The 21,294-nt window shown below is 45.1% G+C and overlaps 1 protein-coding gene across 8 annotated transcripts in view; it reads left to right on the forward strand.

Moving 5' to 3' along the window:
• Nucleotides 1-21,294, forward strand: part of LOC105469004 (mast cell immunoglobulin like receptor 1) — a 54,879-nt gene that overhangs the window by 12,159 nt on the left and 21,426 nt on the right. For 2 of the 8 annotated variants that reach the window (XR_011615949.1, XR_011615948.1), the window contains 7 exons: nt 1,062-1,172; nt 5,823-5,912; nt 6,802-6,858; nt 6,954-7,022; nt 8,004-8,084; nt 20,310-20,368; nt 20,987-21,163. Coding sequence is in view for 2 of the 8 variants with exons in the window: in XM_071083465.1 (XP_070939566.1) it covers nt 1,062-1,172; nt 5,823-5,912; nt 6,802-6,858; nt 6,954-7,022; nt 8,004-8,056 (380 nt within the window). In the remaining 6 variants the exon portion in view is untranslated. Of the gene's footprint in view, nt 1-1,061; nt 1,173-5,822; nt 5,913-6,801; nt 6,859-6,953; nt 7,023-8,003; nt 8,085-16,655; nt 16,969-20,309; nt 20,369-20,986; nt 21,164-21,294 lie in introns of those variants that run through there. The other 6 variants (XR_011615944.1, XR_011615946.1, XR_011615945.1 and 3 more) reach the window with 6 other exon arrangements.

Below are 21,294 nucleotides of genomic sequence, written 5' to 3' on the forward strand. Positions count from 1 at the left end.
ATCTCAGCTCACTGCAACCTCTGCCTCCCAGGTTCAAGTGATTCTCATGCCTCAGTCTCCCAAGTAGCTGGAACTACAGGCACATGCCACCAGGCCCAGCTAATTTCTGTATTTTGGGTAGAGACGGGGTTTCACCATGTTGGCCAGGCTGGTCTCAAACTCCTGACCTCGGGTGATCTACCCGCCTTGGCCTCCCAAAGTGCTAGGATTACAGGTGTGAGCCACTGCGCCCGGGCTATTTTTATTTATTTATTTATTTATTTTTATTTATTTTTTTTTTGAGACGGAGTCTCGCTCTGTTGCCCAAGCTGGAGTGCAGTGGCCGGATCTCAGCTCACTGCAAGCTCCGCCGCCCGAGTTTACACCATTCTCCTGCCTCAGCCTCCTGAGTAGCTGGGACTACAGGCGCCTGCCACCTCGCCCGGCTAGTTTTTTTTGTATTTTTTTAGTAGAGACGGGGTTTCACCGTGTTAGCCAGGATGTTCTTGATCTCCTGACCTCGTGATCCGCCCGTCTCGGCCTCCCAAAGTGCTGGGATTACAGGCTTGAGCCACCGCGCCCGGCCTATTTATTTCTTAACTTATTTATTTATTGAGACAGGGTCTGGTTTTGTCACTCAGGCTGGAGTACAGTGGCACAGTCGTAGCTCACTGCAGCCTCCACCTCCTGGGGTCAAGCGATTCCCCCTGCCTCAGCCTCCTGAGTAGCTGGGATCATAGGCACATGCCATCACACCTGGCTAATTTTTATGTATTTATTTATTTTGTAGAAACAAGGGCCTCACTATGTTGCCCAGGCTGGTCTCAAACTCCTGGACTCAGGCGATCCTCCGTCCTTGATCTCCAAAAGTGCTGGGATTACAGGTGTGAGCCACCACGCCCAGTCAATAACTTTATTGACTAGTAAGTCCCATAAGTGGCAGATGTCATGACCATTTGGGAACCTGGGTGCATAGTACATTGGTTAAATTGGGAGACATCACCTTTTCTAAAACACTTGCTGGCTTAACGTCATTGGCAAAGAAAATGCTATGGTCACCAGTGGATGCTGTCTTCTTCCAGGCGGAGACAGCTGTCCTTTCTGTCTGAAGCTACTGCTTCCAGGATTATTACTGCTGCTGCTGGTGATAATCCTAATTCTGGCTCTTTGGATACTGCCCAAATACAAAGCAAGTAAGTTCTTTTAGTCGCTTTACCACCGTTTTCCCATGGGTTTGGGTTACAGACAGCAGGGCAGAGGGTGAGGAGAAAGAGAAAAGGGGATTGGAAATAGAATAGGGAGAAAATGAAAACAGGAGGAAAAGATGAGAAAGGGGAGCGGGAATGGAACAGACTTCCTGAACGGTTCATGCAGAGGGTAATTCTTTATCCAGGGAAAGCCTTTTCTGATTGAGGGCGAGCAGAGCTGGCTTCACAGACGTGCAGCCTGTGCAGTCACACAGGGCCCTGTGCCAAGAAGAACTCCACATTTAGTATTTATTTATTTATTTGTTTGTTTGTTTATTTATTTTTGAGACAGAGTTTTGCTCTTGTTGCCCAGGCTGGAGTGCAGTGGTGCGATCTCAGCTCACTGCAGCTTCCGCCTCCTGGGTTCAAGCAATTCTCCTGCCTCAGCCTCCCAAGAAGCTGGGATTACAGGTATCTGCCACCACACCCAGCTAATTTTTTGTTTTTTTTAGCAGAGACAGGGTTTCACCATGTGAGCCAGGCTGGTCTCGAGCTCCCGGCCTCAGGTGACCCGCCCGCCTCAGCTTCCCAAAGTGCTGGGATTACAGTCATGAGCCACTGCTCCCGGCCGCATCTTGAAATTCTTAATGATTTTTTTGTACTCTTTTAAAAATTGTTAATGGTGGTAAAATATACATAACACTAAATTGGCCACTTTAAACCATGTTTAAATGTATAGTTCAGGCCGGGCGCGGTGGCTCAAGCCTGTAATCCCAGCACTTTGGGAGGCCAAGACGGGCGGATCACAAGGTCAGGAGATCGAGACCATCCTGGCTAACACGGCGAAACCCCGTCTCTACTAAAAACACAAAAAATTAGCCGGGCGAGGTGGCGGCACCTGTGGTCCCAGCTACTCGGGAGGCTGAGGCAGGAGAATGGCGGGAACCCGGGAGGCGGAGCTTGCAGTGAGCTGAGATCTGGCCACTGCACTCCAGCCTGGGCGACAGAGCGAGACTCCGTCTCAAAAAAAAAAAAAAAAAATAAAAATAAATAAATAAATGTATAGTTCAGTGGCATTAAGCACGTTCCCATTGTCATGCACCCTTCTCCACCATCCACGTCCAGAACTTTTTCATCTTCCCAAACTGAAACTCTGTGCCCATTACGCACTAGCTCCCTATCCCTTCTTCCCCCAGGCTCTGACAACCACTATTCTGCTTTCTATCTCTATTAGTTTGACTCTTCCAGGCACCTCATAGAAGTGGAAGCATTTGTCCTTTCATAACTGGCTTATTTCACTTTGATTAATGTCCTCAAGGTTCATCCATGTTGTCGTATGTGTCAGAATTTCCTTCCTTGATAAGGCTGAAGAATGCCCCATTGTACATAAGTACGCCACACCTTGTTTATCCATTTATCCCTCATGGGTGCCCTTGTTGCCTCCACCTTTTGTCTATTGTTTAATAATGCTAGGAACGTGGGTGTGCAATTATTAATGTTTTTAAACAAGAGGCCCTTTTCTCTTCTTTGTATGACTTCTTGTGAAAGACGTACTTGGTCATGACTTTAAGAACTTGTGTTCCTTTTTCTCTCTCTCTCTCTCTCTTATTTTTTTATTCTATATTAAATAGAGACGGGGCCTCACTATGTTGCTCAGGCTGGTCTCGAACTGTTGGGCTCAAGCAATCCTCCCGCCTCGGCCTCCCAAAGTGTTGGGATTACAGGCGTCAGCCACTGTGCCGGGCCAAGAACTTGTGTTCTTAATTAAACACAAGTTTTAGGCAATGTTCGTTTCGCCCTGGGTGCTGCGAGTGGTGCGGCTGCTCCTGACTGCAAGTACCTCAAGCAAGAGCTTTGCCTCGTGCAACTCTAGATCTGCCACATACGTAGGGGAGGCTCAGTGCATGAGGACAAGCAAGCGTCATCCCATTAGCACAAAAGACACCTTCAAAAGGTTTACAATTGTTTGGGGCTGGAAGTATTAAAAATATTAGGTTGGTGCATAAGTAATTGCAATTTTTGCCATTACATTTATGGCAAAACCCACAATTACTTTTTTTCATTTTTTTTTGAAATGGAGTCTTGCTCTGTTGCCCAGGCTGGAGTGCAGTGGTGCAGTCTTGGCTCACAGCAGCCTCTGTCTCCCTGGTTCAAGCGATTCTCCTGCCTCAGCCTCCTGAGTAGCTGGGATTACAGGCACCCATCACCATGTATTTTTAGTAAAGACGGGGTTTCACCATGTTAATCAGGTTGGTCTTGAACTCCTGACCTCAGGTGATCTGCCTGCCTCAGCCTCCCAGAGTGCTGGGATTACAGACGTGAGCCATTATGCCCGGCCCATAATTACTTTTGCACCAACCTAATATATATATATTTTTTCTTTCTACATTTCTATGCTTTCTAGATTTTCAATGTAAAAGTATAATCTATTCTACTATAAGATTTGTTTTTTTTTTAAAAAAAACCTTATTAAACACACCAGACTCAAAAAAAACAAAAACAGAAACAAAAAAGCATCATTTCTCTCTTCCCCACCTTAAGTGCTTCATCCAGCAGAAAACTTGTCAATGTTATTAGAAGAATCAGTTATAGCTTTTTTTTAAAAAAAAATGTTTTTTAGAGACAGGGGTCTCACTATGTTGCCTAGGCTGGTCTTGAACTCCTGGACTCAGGCGATCCTCCCACCTCAGCCTCCCAAAGTGCTGGGATTACAGGCATGAGCCACTGTACTCAGCCCACTTACTGCTTTTCATTCCTCACGTCTTATGGCCACCGCTGGTTAAGACTTCAAAGTGGTTTTTTCATTTGGCACATGAGTGTGGAAGAATATGAAGATTTATACAAAAGACAGTTTGTGTCTCAGCACTGGTGCCCATCAGCAAGCTGAGGGCTATTGGACAAGCCCCTCAGGCTGTTGCTTCTGAGCCTTGGTGTTCTGACTTGTGGAATGGGCCATGGAGATATTGTCAGAACTGGCAAGAGAACCAATTGGGAACCATCTCCAGAGAGTCACAACTCAGAGAAGTCAGGGACTCAGCTGACATAAAACTTGACCACAGAGGTCACGAGTTATACATCTGATGCATCTTTAAGATTTTATTTTATTTCATTTCATTTTTTAAGAGATGGGGCCTCACTCTGTTGCCCAGGCTAAAGTGCAGTGGCACAATCTCCACTCACTGCAACCTCCACCTCCCAGGTTCAAGCGATTCTCCTGCCTCAGCATCCCAAGTAGCTGGGATTACAGGTGCCCACCACCATGCTCGGCTAATTTTTGTATTTTTAGTAGAGACGGGGTTTCACTATGTTGGCCAGGCTGGTCTTGAACTCCTGACCTCATGATCTGCCTATCTCGGCCACCCAAAGTGCTGGAGCTGTATTACAGCCCCAGCTGTAATCCCATACATGTGTATATATATATGTATATGTGTATATATATGTGTGTGTGTATGTGTGTGTGTGTGTTTATATATCTATCTATCTATCTATATATATATTTTTTTTGAGATAGGATCTCACTTCCATCACCCAAGGCTGGAGTGCAGTGGTGCAATCATGGCTCACTGCAACCTCGACCTCCCAGGCCCCCTCCTGCCTCAGCTACCTGAGTAGCTGGGACCACAGGCGCGCACCATTCCCGGCTAATTTTTTTTTTTTTTTTTTTTGTAGGTTTCACCATGTTGCCCAGGCTAGTCTTGAACTCCTGGACTCAAATCATCCTCCTGCCTCAGCCTCCCAAAGTGCTGGGATTACAGTATTTTTTTTTTAATTACAAAATTCTTTTTAGAGACAATGTCTCACTGTGTTCCCCAGGCTGGTCTTAAATTCCTGGCCTCAAGTGATCCTCCCACCTCAGCTTCCCAAAGCACTGGAATTACAGGCGTGAGCCACTGCACCCTGGCCCACATCTCATATGTCTTAAAAACATGTTTCTCCTTCCTATAAAAAGTCCAGGTTATTGCAAAAGTGGCATTAATATTTTTGATTACTGGCTGGAGCTAACAATAGAATTCAGCAAGGCTGGCCGGGCACAGTGGCTCATGCCTATAATCCCAGCATTTTGATCACCTGAAGTCAGGAGTTTGAGACCAGCCTGGGCAACACAGTGAAGCCCCACCTCTACTAAAAATATAAAAAATTAGCTGGGCATGGTGGCACATGCCTGTAATCCCAGCTACTCGGGAGGCTGAGGCAGGAGAATTGCTCGAAACCAGGAGGCGGAGGTTGTGGTGAGTGGAGATTGCACCATGACACTCCAGCCTGGGCCACAAAGCGAGACTCTGTCTTAAAAAAAAAAAAAAAAAAAAGAATTCGGTAGGCCATTTACACTCTCTTGAAGATATTACAAAGCTTCCACAGAATATTCTCTTCAGCGAAGGAAAGAAAATAAGTCTGGCTAGTTCAGGCATAATCTGATAGGTAAAGCATGTTCCTCTGAAAGCCAGGAAAATAAATCAGAACAGCCCCTGGCTTGGTGAAGCCGTGTCTAGACTCCCTGCTGAGTCTATAGTATTCCTTTGTTAGACAACAGTTTGGGCCGTTGGAACAAGTCACTCTTTGTTTCAGAACTTTGGGGAGTTCTGCTCCTTGGCTGAGGAGATGAGAGAAATGTGGCTGAATTGGTTTAATTTAATGATTCTGTACTGATTTATGTAGGAAAAGCTATGAGAAATAATGTGCCCAGGGACTGTGGAGACACAGCTGTGGAAGTTGGAATCTATGCAAATATCCATGGAAAACAAGCAAGTAAGAGAACTTTGTTGTGTGTTTTGGGTGGTTTCAGGTTTTTGTCTTTTGATTTTGTTAAGGTTGACAGACATATGGGAGTGGGGGGTGGAGCAAAAGGGATAGAGTTCAATGTCTATTGATGCCCAGTCCCACTTTCTAGGGGTAAAAACTAGTTTTTTAAAAATCCTTCCACAGATATTCTATGTGTATAATAAACAAATGGTAGCAATTGTAGCATATTGTAGGTATGACTTTCTACACCTTGATTTTTTTTTTTCCATATCTTGAAGATTTTTCACATCTGTTCAGAATGATCCGCACTGTGTTTCACAGTCTTTCATGGTCACCTCTCAAAGCAGGCACTGCACATTGCTTTGCAGTAAACAAGACCCAACGCCTTGGCTGATGTATTAGTCCATTTTCTTGCTATTATAAGGACATACCTGAGATGGGGTAATTTATAAAGGAAAGAGGTTTAATTGACTCTCAGTTCCACAGGGCTTGGGAGGCCTCAGGAAACTTACAATCATGGTAGAAGGGGAAGCAAACACATCCTTCTTCACAAGGCAGCAGGAGAGAGAAGAATGAGAGCCAAGGGAAGGGGGAAAAACCTTACAAAACCATCAGATCTTGTGAGAACTAACTCACTATCACTAGAACAGTATGACAGAAACCACCCCCATGATTTAATTATCTCCACCTGGTCCCTCCCATGACACGTGGGGTTTGTGGGGACTACAATTCAAGATGTGATTTGGGTGAGGACACAGCCAAACCCTATCATCAGCTGACAATGGAACAATCTCAGCCAACATGACCACATTCCAGACGCAGTGCTGAGTAATTTATCCACCTTTTCTAACACAAATACTACCAACCCCCAATTTATGTCATTCTCATTTTACAGAGGAGGGATCTGTCCCAGAAGTGGGATCCAGACCATGTGTTTCCACAGCCCAAGATGGTGAGCATGTTCTGCAGTGTCTATCCCACTGCCCTCATGTGCTTAGAAATTCAGATAATTGGCCCAATAACTCCTATTTCTTATCTTTTGCCCAGAGGCCGAACATTCCCAGGAGCTACAGTATGCCACCCCCGTGTTCCAGGAGGTGGCACCAAGACAGCAAGGTGAGCCACAGCTTGGGATAAGAGATAAGAGGTGCTGGTGACTAGAGACAGGTAGTCCCTGTGATGTCACAATACTCAGGGGCTTCAGGAGCCTGAGAATGGGGTGGATGCGAGCAATGCAGGCACACCATAAGGAACCAATGGCAACCAGCACCCTAGCTCCTAAAAAATCTCATCAGCGGATGGAGGGTGGGGAAGAGGGAAAGATGTGGTGGGGGAATGTCATAGAAAAAATCCAGAGAAAAGGATACAGGATCATTACTCAAACATTTCCTTCCTTTCCTCCCTCCTTCCCTCCCCACTTCTTTCCTCCCTCCCTCCCTCCTTCCCTCCTTCCTTCCTTCCCTCCTTCCTTCCTTCCCTCCTTCCTTCCTTCCTGTCTTTTTCCTTCCTTTCTTCCTTCCTTCATTCCTTCCTTCCTGTCTTTCTTTTACCTCCCCTCCCCTCCCTTCCCTGTCCTTTCCTTTCCTTTCCTCTCTCTCTCTTTCTTTCTTTCTTTCCTTTTTCTTTCTTTTCTTTCTTTCTTTCCTGCCTTTCTTCTTTTTTTTTGAGACTCTCACTCTGTCACCCAGGCCAGAGTGCAGTGGCACAATTTCAGCTCACTGCACCCTCTACCTCTTGGGCTGAAGCAATCAACCCACCTCAAGCTCCTGAGTAGTGGGACTACAGGTGTGCACCATCATGTCTGACTAATTTTTTTTTTTTTGGTAGAGACAGGTATCTTGCTATATTGCCCAAGCTGGTCTGGAACTCCTGGGCTTGACCAATCTTCCTGCTTCAGCCTCCCAAAGTGTTGGGATTACAAGCATGAGGCATTATGCCCAGCTAACATTTTCAAGAATAAATTATTTAACACAGTCCAGGAAAAAATTAGTTAATACCTGGTTCTGTCAGGCCACCCAGCTACTAGAAATAGGATTTTTAAAAACAGCCTCGCCTGTCACATATCCTAAGGAAATTATTTTCCCTCTTATATTTCAGAAGCCTGTGATTCTTATAAACCTGGATATGTCTATTCCGAACTCAACTTCTGAAATTTACAGAAACAAACTACATCTCAGGGTAAGATGGTTTTTATGAAGCTGATTTCCATGAACAAAAAGCAAACTTGAGGCTGAGGCAGGTGGATTACTTGAGGTCAGGAGTTCGAGATGAGCCTGGCCAACATGGCAAAAACCTGGTCTCTACTAAAAATAAAAAAATTAGTCGGGTGTGGTGGTGCGTGTGTGTAGTCCCAGCTACTCAGGAGGTTGAGGCAGGAGAATCACTTGAGCCTGGGAGGCAGAGGTTGCAGTGAGCCAAGATCGTGCCACTGCACTACAGCCTGGGCGACAAGATGAGACTCCATCTCAAAAAAAAAAAAAAAGATGTTCATTAATGTTCATGATTTAGCTCACCCTCCCGATTTAACTAATGCCAAAGGTGTGCCTTGATGTGCTGCCTTTCCTGGTCACGTTCCAGGGAGAGAGTCCACGTTGTTGAGTTGTGGGGAGGGAGAATGTTTTAGTCCCCTAGGGCTGCTGCCACAAATGACCACAAATTGGTGGCTTAGAGCAACCATTTCACAGTTCTGGAGGCTAGAAGTCCAAAACCAAGGTGTCTGTAGAGCTGTGCTCCATCCAAAATTTCTCGTGGGGAGCCTCCTTGCCTCTTCCAGCTTCTGGGGCTCCAGACATTGCTTGTGGTTGCCTCACTTCAACTTCTGCCTCTGTCTTCACATGGCCTTTTATGTTCTCTCTTGTCTCTCTCTCTCTTCTTCTTCTTCTTCTTTTTTTTTTTTTTTGAGATGGATTCTCACTCTGTTGCCCAGGCTGGAGTTCAGTGGCACGATCTCAGCTCAATTCAATCTCCACCTTCCTGATTCAAGTGATTCTCATGCCTCAGCCTCCCAAGTAGCTGGGATTACAGGCACCCACCACCACACCCGGCTAATTTTTGTGTTTTTAGTAGAGATGGGGTTTCACCATAGTGGCCAGGCTGGTCTCGAACTCCTGACCTCTGATGATCCGCCTACCCCGGCCTCCCAAAGTGCTGGAATTACAAGTATGAGCCAATGTGCCCGGCCCTGAAATGCTTTAGTAAAGAAAGGGTCTCCCAGAATAAATTCATCTGAACATGCATCCTTCTCTGAGCCTTCTGACTCTTCAGTATTCTCACACCTGTCTGGCATCTCCATGATATTTTCCACTGGTCACCACTGTCCAATAGAAATATAATGTCAGCCACATGGGCACACTTTTCACTCTTTCTAGTAGACACAATAAAAAAATGAAAAGATGGCCGGGCATGGTGGCTCACGCCTATAATCCCAGCACTTTGGGAGGCTGAGGTGGGTGGATCACTTGAGGTCAGGAGTTCAAGAGCAGCTTGGCCATCATGGTGAAACCCCATCTCTACTAAAAATACAAAAAAATTAGCTGGGCGTAGTGGTGGGTGCTTGTAATTCCATCTACTTAGGAGGCTGACGCACAAGAATTGCTCAAACCTGGGAGGCGGAGGTTGCAGTGAGCCGAGATTGCACCACAGCACTCCAGCCTGGGCAACAGAGTGAGACCTGTGTTAAAAAAAGAAATGAAAGAAAAGAAGAAAAAAAAAAAAAAAAAAAAAGAAAGGAAGGAAGGAAGGAAGAAAAGAAGAAAAGAAGAGAAACAGGCGAAATGAATTGGAATAATATATTTTATTTAACCCAGCATATCCAAAAATCCTATCATTTTAACAAGTACAACTACCCTATTTCCCTCAGAATGTAGTATTGCCTCTGGTTTGCTGTGGATCTCGTATTAAACCACTCAGCTGTAGAGTCCTGTGGGATTCAAGCTTCAAGGAGACCCATCATGCATGTTTAGGACCAGTTCCAGGTGTCCTTGACATGACGCTAAACCTCCATTTCCTTTTTCTTTTTTGGAGACGGAGTCTGACTCTGTCGCCCAGGCTGGAGTGCAATGGTGCGATCTTGGCTCACTGCGACCTCCGCCTCTCAGGTTCAAGCGATTCTCCTGCCTCAGTCTCTCAAGTAGCTGGCATTACAAGCATGTGCCACCATCCCCGGCTAATTTTTGTATTTTTAGTAGAGACAGGGTTTCGCCATGTTGGCCAGGCTGGTCTTCAACTCCTGACCTCAAGTGATCCGCCCACCTCGGCCTCCCAAAGTGCTGGGATTACAGGCGTGAGCCACCTTGCCTGGCCCTCCATTTCCTGATGTAGTCTTAAATCCACATTCACCGCCTTAGCACGCTCAGACCCAGGCTGCTGTAGGCTCCCCTGGCTCCTGGAGGAGTGCACCCGCAGATGCTGCAGTCTTTGTGTGGCTCAGCATCAGGAACTGCCCTTCCCCCGTCAGGCTCCGCTGAGACCCGACCCTGGTTATTAAGCTATAAGGGAGACAGGGGTGGATCTTAAAGAAGACAAGCAAAATGTAGTGAAGCAAATAAAATGGTGGTTCCCAGGGGCTGGGGTCCGGGGACAATTAGGAGTGACTGGCTAACGGGTACAGCGTTTCAGTTTGGGAAGACAAAAAAGTTCTGGAAAAAAGATGGAAAGTGGTGATGGTTGCACAATAATATGAGTTTTGTTTTTGTTGTTTTTTTGAGACAGAGTCTCTCTCTGTCGCCCAGGCTGGAGTGCAGTGGTATGACCTAGGCTCACTGCAACCTCTGCCTTCCAGGTTCAAGTGATTCTTGTGCCTCAGCCTCCCGAGTAGCTGGGATTACAGGCACCACCACCACACCCAGTTAATTTTTGTATTTTTAGTAGAGATGAGGTTTCACCATGTTGGCCAGGCTGGTCTCAAACTGCTGACCTCAAGTGATTTGCCTGCCTCGGCCTTCCAAAGTGCTGGGATTACAGGTGTGAGCTATTGTGCCGGTCAATATGAATGAATGTTTTTAATCCCATTGAATTACACACCTAAAATTGGTTAAAATGGTAAATTTTATGTTAGGTATAACTTACCACAATAATTTAAAAAATATTGTGAGGCGCCTGCCTCATGTGAGGTCTTCTTTTTTTTTTTTTTTTTTTTTTTGAGACGGAGTCTCACGCTGTTGCCCAGGCTGGAGTGCAGTGGCGCGATCTCCGCTCACTGCAAGCTCCGCCTCCCGGGTTCCTGCCATTCTCCTGCCTCAGCCTCCTGAGTAGCTGGGACTACAGGCGCCCGCCACCGCGCCCGGCTAATTTTTTGTATTTTTAGTAGAGACGGGGTTTCACTGTGGTCTCGATCTCCTGACCTTGTGATCCGCCCGCCTCGGCCTCCCAAAGTGCTGGGATTACAGGCTTGAGCCACCGCGCCCGGCCATGAGGTCTTCTAAGAAGAGGGGCTGTTCTCCTTCTCAAGAGAGCTTGCGGGCTTTGGGAGTTTCATATTCTCAAATGTCCACATCCCAAGGCCTACCCAGCCCCTGTCAGTGTCAGAAGTTAGCAGAACAGAACTGCTAGACGTGCTCATTCCATCTCCTCCTTGGTTGCCCCACCATTTTGATCAGATCCTGAAACTGGCTTTCAGCACAGTCTTCCAGCTGGCTGTGATAAATGAGGGTGGCTTAAACCCTATCCTTGGGGTTTCACAGCTTGCCCTGAACTGGTAGCCTCTCATTTTCTCCTTGCAAAGCTTCTAAGGCAGCTAAGAGAAGCCAACTAGCTTCACAATCCACATAATTAGCATTGCCCCAAACTTTTCAAGTGCTGGAATGCTGGCATTCACTGCCTCTTTTCTTTCTAAACCTCATTCCACATGGCAAGGGAAGGTTTTAGGAACTGTGGAGCTGTGGTGTGCTAAGGGTTCTCACTGCCTACCTATCACCAGCAAGGGAGTCCTTGTTGCCATCCATTCCTAGGGGTTCATTTGTTCCCTGAGGCTGCTTTCTAGGGCCTTCTGGTCCTGTCTTTTATCCTGGACTAGACCTGAAAGCAGAGCCTGAAATAAGGCCTTTTGTGAAAATCATTTACGTAGGAGGTGGCCCTAGGAAGCAAGCCCAGTGCGCCACAGGAAAAGCCAGTACAGGGTGTTTTGCTGAGTTGGGCACTGTGGTGGGCAGCTGGATGTAAGTCCACTGGAATCTTCTGAAGAGTCCAAGAGCCTCTTCTCAGTATTGTCCACTTGAGGATTGATAGTGAGAGGTATTTATCCATTGGTGTCCAGCCCTCATTGGTTGAGGATCATCCCAGGAAGTGACACCTCCCCCACTTCTAGACTAGCATGTGGGTATTCCAAGCAGGCTTCCCTCAGTGTCTCACCCCAGGCACTGCAAACACCCCAGGACAGAAAGTGAACATGTGTATTATGCAGTTGAAGCAAGAAGCTATCAGTGCAAAGTGAGTAGACCCTCAGATGTAGCTGGGTCAGAGGGAAGGCCCAGGGATATGATGCAGGACACAGAGGTGGCTGATACACCACCTCCCAACATTTCCTCTATCACAACAACTACAACAATGGCAACAATAGAGCTGGGTGTGGTGGCTCACGCCTATAATCCCAATACCCTGGGAGGCCAAGGCAGAAGGATTGCTTGAGCCCAGGAATTCAAGACTAGCCTGGGCAATGTGGTAAAATCCTGTCTCTACAAACAATACAAAAATTAGCCAGGCATCACTGCCACTAAAATTAGCATGTCTGTAGGCCCAGCTACTCAGGAGGCTGAGCTGGGAGGACTGCTTGAGCCTGGGAGGTCAAGGCTACAGTGTACCACTGCACTCCAGCCTAGGCAAGAGAGTGAGGCCCTGTCTCAGTAGGTAAATAAATACATTAATTAATTAAAAATGACAACAATAATATATGTATTGAGCTTATAGCATGTTCCAGGTACTATTACTAAGTGCTTTATGTGCCTGTCCTCATATAGTCCCACAATACCTCTTTGGGGCAGGTACTTTTTTTCTTTTTCTTTTTTTTTTTGAGATGGAGTTTTGCTCTTGTTCCCCAGGCTGGAGTGAAATGGCGCGATCTTGGCTCACTGCAACCTCTGCCTCCCGAGTTCAAGTGATTCTCTTGCCTCAGCCTCCTGAGCAGCTGGGACATGACACCACACCTGGCTAATTTTGTATTTTTAGTAGAGATGGGGTTTCACCATGTTGGCCAGGCTGGTCTCAAACTCCTGATCTCAGGAGATCCACCTGCCTCAGCCTACCAAAGTGCTGGGATTACAGGTGTGAGCCACCGTGCCTGGCCTGGGGCAGGTACTCTTATTTCCCTCTTTTCATACAAAAAGAAACTGACTCACAAGTTCATTCAGCTAACACCTGTTGGAAACAGGAAAGGAACTCAGATCTGAGTGACACCAGAGCCCACACTTCTTTTCTTCTTCTTCTTCTTTTTTTTTTTTTTTTTTTTTTTGGAGACAGGGGCTCACTCTCTTGCTCAGGCTGCAGTACAATGATGGGATCACAGCTCACTGCAGTCTTGATCTTCCTGGCTCAAGTAATTCTCCCACCTCAGCCTCCTGGGTACCTGGGGCCACAGATGCATGCCACTACGCCTGGCTAATTTTTGTATTTTTTTAGAGACGGGGTTTTGCCACGTTGGCCAGGCTGGGCTCAAGCAATCCTCCCACTTCAGCCTTAAGCCCAGGCTTAAGCTACTGGGCTCAAGTAATCCTCCCATCTCAGCCTCCCAAAGTGTTGAGATTACAGGTATGAGCCACCACGCCGGGCCAAGCCCACACTTCCAACCACTACCTTGTTAACATTCCAGGATGGACAACTGGATATTGAGGGCTTATCGGATCAGAAAAGTCATCAGATCAGAATTATCAAGATCAGCAAGGATGCAGGGACCTGGGGCCCACACATGCTCCCTGAAGATGCCCCTTTGTCAAGTGGCAAAGCCAATGGGAGGAAAGTGGGAGAAATCACCCAAACAGGCAGAAGGAAGCACCATCATGCGTTGCTTAATGACAGAGATAGGTTCTGACAAATGCGTGTCATTAGGCAATTCCACTGTGTGCACACCAGTGTATTTACACAAACCCAGATGGTATCCACTACTCCACACCTGGCTGTACGGTAACCTATTGCTTCTAGTCTACACACCTGAAGCCATGTTACTGTACTGAATACTGGAGGCAATTGCAGCACAATGGTATTTTTGTATCTAAACATAGAAAAGCTGCAGTAAAAATATGGTATGATTTTAGGGGCCACTGTCACATACCTGGTTCGTGGTTGACTGAAACGTTGCTAGGCAGTACGTGACTGCATCTGAAAAATGCATGCAGAGGAGGGCTGGGCATGGGCAATGGTTATGGACAAGGAGGTAGATTGTGTGAGTGTTCAGGCCTGTGGGCAGGATTCATGATTGTGTGAGGCCAGGGGACATCCAGGTAGGCACAAGAACGCATGTTGGCACACACAGGCCCTGGCCAGGTGGTAGAATCTTTTTTTTTTTTTTGAGACAGAGTCTCGCTCTGTCGCCCAGGTTGGAGAGTGCAGTGGCGTGATCTCGGCTTACTGCAACCTCTGCCTCCCAGGTTCAAGCGATTCCCCTACCTCAGCCTCCTGAATAGCTGGGATTACAGGCATGCACCACCACACCCGGCTAATTTTTGTGTTTTTGATAGAGATGAGCTTTCACCATGTTGGCCAGACTGGTCTTGAAATCTTGACCTCAAGTGATCCACTCACCTTGGCCTCCCAAAGTGCTGGGATTACAGGTGTGAGCCACTGCACCCAGCCAGGTGGCAGAATCTTGACTCCAAGAGAGTTCTGACAAAAGAAATAAAATATCATAGCCTTGAAATAATATTTAACATTTTAAAGGCAAGCTTTCTCCATTCGCACTTCTGACACCAAATGTGTGGGTTTTTATCCACACCGAAAACCAATTCTCCAACTCTCTGGACACCAATAATTCAATCCCGACATTATCAGGAGTACTATCAGACCCCATAGGTTAAGGGCTCAGTCCTACAAGACTGCCCCCCAACTCAGATGCCAATCACAAGTCGAGAAGGCTGAGGTATGAGGATCACTTGAGCCTAGGAAGCAGAGGCTGCAGTGAGCTGGGACTGCACCACTGCAGTCCAGCTGGGGTGACAGAGCAAGACCCTGTGTCAAAAAAAAAAAAAAAAAAAGCATAGTATTGGTATATGAGGTATTGGTACATAATTGAACAAGTAGAACAATGGAACAAAAAGTCCAGATATAGTTCTAAATATATACAGTAACTTAGTATAGGATAAATATGGCATCTTAAATCAATGGGGAAAAGATGGATTATTCAATATATTGTAAAAACTTGAGAACCATATTAAAAAAGTTGGTCCCCTACCTCATTCTTTACAACAAAATTAATTCAGATAGATGTGGTCACAGAAGTGCTAGAAGAATATGCGGGGGATTTAAAAATAATCTTGAGGTGGGGAAGACTTTTATGGGTATGACTCACAACCCAGAAGACATAAAAGATTGTTTAATTAGATAAAACATTTAATTAGATGAGACATTTAAAAATTACATTTAGAAATCATAAACTAAATCCAAAGAATAACTAGGGACCGGCCGCAGTGGCTTCCATCTGTAATCCCACAAGGCAGGTGATCACCTGAGGTCGGGAGTTTGAGACCAGTCTGGCCAACACGGTGAAATCCTGTCTCTACTAAAAATACAAAAATTAGCTGGGTGTGGTGGTGCACACCTGTAGTCCCTGCTACTGGGGAGACTGAAGCATAAGAATTGCTTGAACCTGGGAGGTGGAGGTTGCGGTGCGGCAAGATAGTGCCACTGCATTCCATCCTGGGCGACAGAGCAAGACTCCATCTCAAAAAAAAAAAAAAAAAAAAAAAAAAAAAAAAGAATAGGGAGAAAACACCATGATGTGTTGCATAATAACATTTCAGTCATTCATGGACCAAATATAAAACAGGGGTCCTGGCCGGGCGCGGTGGCTCAAGCCTGTAATCCCAGTACTTTGGGAGGCCGAGGCGGGTGGATCACGAAGTCAGGAGATCGAGACCATCCTGGCTAACATGGTGAAACCCTGTCTCTACTAAAAATACAAAAAACTAGCCGGGCGTGGTGGCGGGCGCCTGTAGTCCCAGCTACTCGGAGGCTGAGGCAGGAGAATGGCGTAAACCCGGGAGGCGGAGCTTGCAGTGAGCCGAGATCGCGCCACTGCACTCCAGCCTGGGTGACACAGCGAGACTCCGTCTCAAAAAAAAAAAAAAAAAAAAAAAAAAACAGGGGTCCCATAAAACTATAATACCATGTTTTTACTGTATCTTTTCTATGTTTAGACACATTTAGATACACAAATATTTACCATTGTGCTACAATTGCCTAGTGTTCAGTTGCATGCTGTACAGGTTTATCCCTAGGAGGAACAGACTATCCCATACACCCTAGGCATGTAGCAGACTATGCCATCTAAGTTTGTGTGAGTACACGCTATGATGTTCAAACAGTGACCTCCACCGTTAAGCGATGCATGACTGTATTTTGAGCCCAGGTCTCAGATACTGTATGAAGTTTCATAATATTATGAGCTTTTACAAATCATTAAGAGAAAGACCAATAAACCAGTAGAAAACTGGGAAAAGGTGGCATCTGCAGGGTAACACCAGGGCAGCACAGAAATCTTGCTGGGATGAGGAGTTGCAAACATGTGTGGTCGACCTTTTGGCTTTCTGCCTCTTCTACTCTCAGGGATGGCGAATCATGACCTAAAGAAGTTGTCTTTTCTCAGTGTTGCTTCTTCTCAAGGATTTAAAGGGGAGACCTGATCAGAGGAATGATCAACAGTGGATTTGTGATGCCTGGAGCTCATTTCTTTCTTTCTCCTTAACTGTCCTGGAAGGAAACGGACTAGTGCCTTATCTCTGACTCTTCCACAGCACACACCCACCACCAGAGACAGTAACTGAGATCTGCAGTAGCACAGAAACTTAGAGGTTAGAAAAATTAGACACCTAAGGATTTCATGACTCCAGACCTGTTTCCTTAGCATAATACCACACCAGTAAGTGAAATATAACTTATGAAATTTTGTAAATAAATTCTATAAAATTTTTGGTAAAAATTTATCATTAAAAAATTATTAAAAGCAATTGGGTTGGAAGGAAGTTCTGTCAAAATACAATCCAGGTGTGCAGTTCTCTGCTAAATTTAGAAGTGGTTACTACTGAGGCAGTCTCAAAAAAAGCACAGGAGGACTTTATGGGGTGATGCAAATTTTCTACATTGCCTTTGTAGAGATGGTTATACATTTGTCAATACTCATTAATTTGTACATTTAAAAGAGGTAAATTTATTGTATGTAAATTGTATCTTAATGAAACTGATTAAAACACACAAACCCCAGACCCTCTGCAGTCCTGAATTTGAATGGAAAATATTGGTGTGAACTCATGATGAATTTATTTTTTATTTTATTTAATTTTATTTATTATTATTATTATTTTGGAGATGGAGTCTCACTCTGTTGCCCAGGCTGGAGTGCAGTGGCGTGATCTCAGCTCACTGCAACCTCCGCCTCCCAGATTCAAGCAATTCTCCTGCTTCAGCCTCCCAAGTAGCTGGGATTACAGGCACCTGCCACCACGCCTGGCTAATTTTTGCATTTGTAGTAGAAACGGGGTTTCACCGTGTTGGCCAGGCTGGTCTCGAACTCCTGACCTCAAATGATCCACCTGCCTTGGTCTCCCAAAATGCTGGGATTACAGGCGTGAGCCACTCCGACCGGCCTTATATTTTATTTTCTTTTGAGACAGGGTCTTGCTCTGTTGCCCAGGCAGGAGTACAGTGGTGTGATCCAGGCTCCCTGCAGCTTTGATCCCCCGGGCTCAAGCCATCCACCCCCATCAGCTCCCCGAGTAGCTGGGACTACAGGCCTGAGCCACTGTGCCTGGCTAATTTTCAAAGTTTTTTTTTAGAGATGTGGTCTATGTTGCCCAGGCTGATCTCAAACTCTAGGGCTCAAGTGATCCTCCTGCCTCAGCCTCCCAAAGTATTGGGATTAGGTATGAGCCACCACATTGGCCACATCTGGCCAATTTTTTTTTTTTTTCCCAGGGAGGAAATACACACTCTCCTATATTTGCTAGCTGTTAATACTGGAAAGGCCTAGAAACAAAGATCGTTTTCTATCAATGAGCATTCCTAGTACCCAAAGTATGGTGTCCACTTTTTTCCAATTAAAAAAAACCCAGAGCTCCTTGGAATAACATGGAAATATACAATCTCTACAGTAGTTATTAGACAGCAAGGAAATTATCAAAGACTAGTAAGGTGTGTCAAAAAGACTTGAGGCTGGCCAGGCGCAGTGGCTCACACTTGTAATTCCAGCACTTTCGGAGGCTGAGGTGGGCAGATCACCCTGAGGTCAGGAGTTCGAGACCAGCATGGCCAATATGGTGAAACTTTACTAAAAATACAAAAAATTAACCGGGTGTGGTAGCGGGCGCCTGTAATCCCAGCTACTCAGGAGGCTGAGGCAGGGAGGCTTGAACCCGGGAGGCAGAGGTTGCAGTAGGCCAAGATCGCACCATTGCACTCCAGACCGTGTGACAGAGCAAGACTGTTTCCAAAAAAAAAAAAAAAAAAAGACTTGAGGCCAACTTGAAGAGGCTCCCATTGGCCAAAGATGGGACAATCTGAGCATCAAAAGGAATAACTTTAAAGAATCCAGCATTTATCCTACCTTTCCCATACCTCTACGTAAGCAAATACTCGGTGAGAAGCTTTTCTTCATAGAAGTACTCTAGCAAACAGCTGGGTGCGGTGACTCACGCCTGTAATCCCAGCACTTTGGGAGGCCGAGGCAGGCGGATCACCTGATGTCGGGAGTTCGAGACCAGCCTGACCAACATGAAGAAACTCTGTCTCTACAAAAAATACAAAATTAGCCAGGCATGGTGGCGCACGCCTGTAATCCCAGCTACTCAGAAGGCTGAGGCAGGAAAATCACTTGAACCTGGGAGGCAGAGGTTGCAGTGAGCCGAGATCGCGCCATTGTACTCCAGCCTGGGCAACAAGAGCGAAACTCCATCTCAAAAAACAAAACAACAAAAAAAACCCCAAAAAAGTACTCTAGCAAACAAAGGAGGAAGAGAGAAAATCACCATTTTGCAAGCTTTAATGAACTCACCACTTGAGGTATTATTAATCAGTGGTTGCTGGCAACTCCAAAAAAGAAATAACCAGACACTCACTACTACCACTTCCTTTTTTTTTTTTTTTTTTTTTTTTTGAGACGGCGTCCCACTCTGTCACCCAGACTGGAGTACAATGGCGCAATCTCGGCTCACTGCAACCTCTGCCTCCTGGGTTGAAGCGATTCTCCTGCCTCAGCCTCCTGAGTAGCTGGGATTACAGGCACCCACCACCACACCCAGCTAATTTTTTGTATTTTTAGTAGAGACAGCGGTTCACGGTGTTGGCCAGGCTGGTCTCGAACTCCTGACCTCAGGTAATCCACCTGCCTTGGCCTCCCAAAGGGCTGGGATTACAAGTGTGAGCCACCATGCCTGGCCAACTCAGTGCTATTATTTCATCTCTTACCACTTAAAGTTTTTTCTAAACAGGAGAATTATAAACCAAGTCTCAGATACCATAAACTTATGTATCTGTCAGAGAAGGATTTTTTTAAAAAGAAAAATATAAACACCATTATCACACCCAAGAAAATTGTAAATAACTCCTTGATATCATGTAGTGTTATTTTTTTAATGTGATAATGATGTGGTTATTAACAAAAGATCCTTAAATAAAATATTTCCAGATTAAATGGTATCTGCTCTCTGCCTTGCAATAATATTCAAGGAGGCCAGGCGAGGTGGTTCATGCCTATAATTCCCATATTTTGGGAGGCTGAGACAGGAGGACCACTTGAGCCTGGGAGTTTAAGAGCAGCCTGGGCCACATAGTGAGACCCTGTCTTGTATATTAATAAATCAATTTAAATAAATAACTGAAATAATATGGAAGGGCGGTATTAGTGGATGAGGTGGGACTGGCCAAAGGTTGGCTGTTGTTGGTGCTAAATCAATTTAAATAAATAACTGAAATAATATGGAAGGGCAGTATTGGTGGATGAGGTGGGACTGGCCAAAGGTTGGCTGTTGTTGGTGCTAAATAAATTTAAATAAATAACTGAAATAATATGGAAGGGCGGTATTGGTGGATGAGGTGGGACTGGCCAAAGGTTGGCTATTGTTGGTGCTAGATAATCAGTACACGGGATTAGTACTATTAATTATATGTCTGTTTTTAAAATTCTCCATAAAAAAAAAAAAAAAAAGCATAAAATAACCAAAACGAGGCTGGGTGCAGTGGCTCACAATTGTTATCCTACCACTTTAGGAGGTCAAGGCGGGAGGACTGCTTGAGGCTTGGAGCGCAAGACCAGCTTAGCCAACATGGTGAGACTGTGTCTCTACAAAAAAATTAAAATTAAAGTTAAAAATAAAAAAGAGAAAAACCTACCAAGTAAAATCAATTAAGATAAGTTAGCCAAACTTTTGAAATATTTTACAGGCACTGTCAGTTGGAATTTTTGTCAAGTTGCTAACAATGGGATATTTTACACAATCATATCAACACAGAAAAGGTTTCTTATAAACATAGATATTAGACAGGAAACAAACCGCAATAGATGACATCTAACATATATTTTAGTTTGCTTTTCAAAAATCCATAAATACTCTAAGTTTTAAAAGTTTATTTTTAGGTTAATTTTTGATACCTGACAGTATAGATGTGGCAGATTCCATAGAGACCTTTCCCTTCCTGGTAACAAAGCCCATTTCTGAGAGAGGAAGATACTATCGCAGCCTCAAGGAATAAATTGTTTGATCTAAATAATTTTCATTCCCTTGGATAGTGATTTGTCTAGAAATCATCATTTGACTTAGTTCTGACCAAAGAGATGTAAAGACATCTTCCAACTGGGATGTCTGGAAAAGTTTTTACTTTCCTAATTTAAAAGGGAAGAGTCTTGGCTGACTAGCTCTTGTCTCTTTAACTTTTCTCCTAACTAGATACACAGCCACCTATGATCCTGAAGCGACAATTATAAAGATAAACACCAGCGTACGAAAAGATGGCAGAACAGAAAGGAAGTGCCTGGGTCCCTAACTATAGGAACAGTAATACTCGCTTTGGACAGTCTACCCTGTAGAGTTCTTGTATATGAGAAAAACAAACCCCAATTTGCTTAATCCAGTATAGATTTTTGTTTCTTGTAGCTGAACATATTCCTGATACAATGAAAGACATCAAAAATATAAACACTGAATGAAAGCAAGCACCACAAATGTCCACTTCATAAGTGCAAAGGGGCTAGAAA

Source organism: Macaca nemestrina, chromosome 17 (genome assembly GCF_043159975.1).
Source record: "Macaca nemestrina isolate mMacNem1 chromosome 17, mMacNem.hap1, whole genome shotgun sequence".
NCBI lineage: Eukaryota > Metazoa > Chordata > Mammalia > Primates > Cercopithecidae > Macaca > Macaca nemestrina.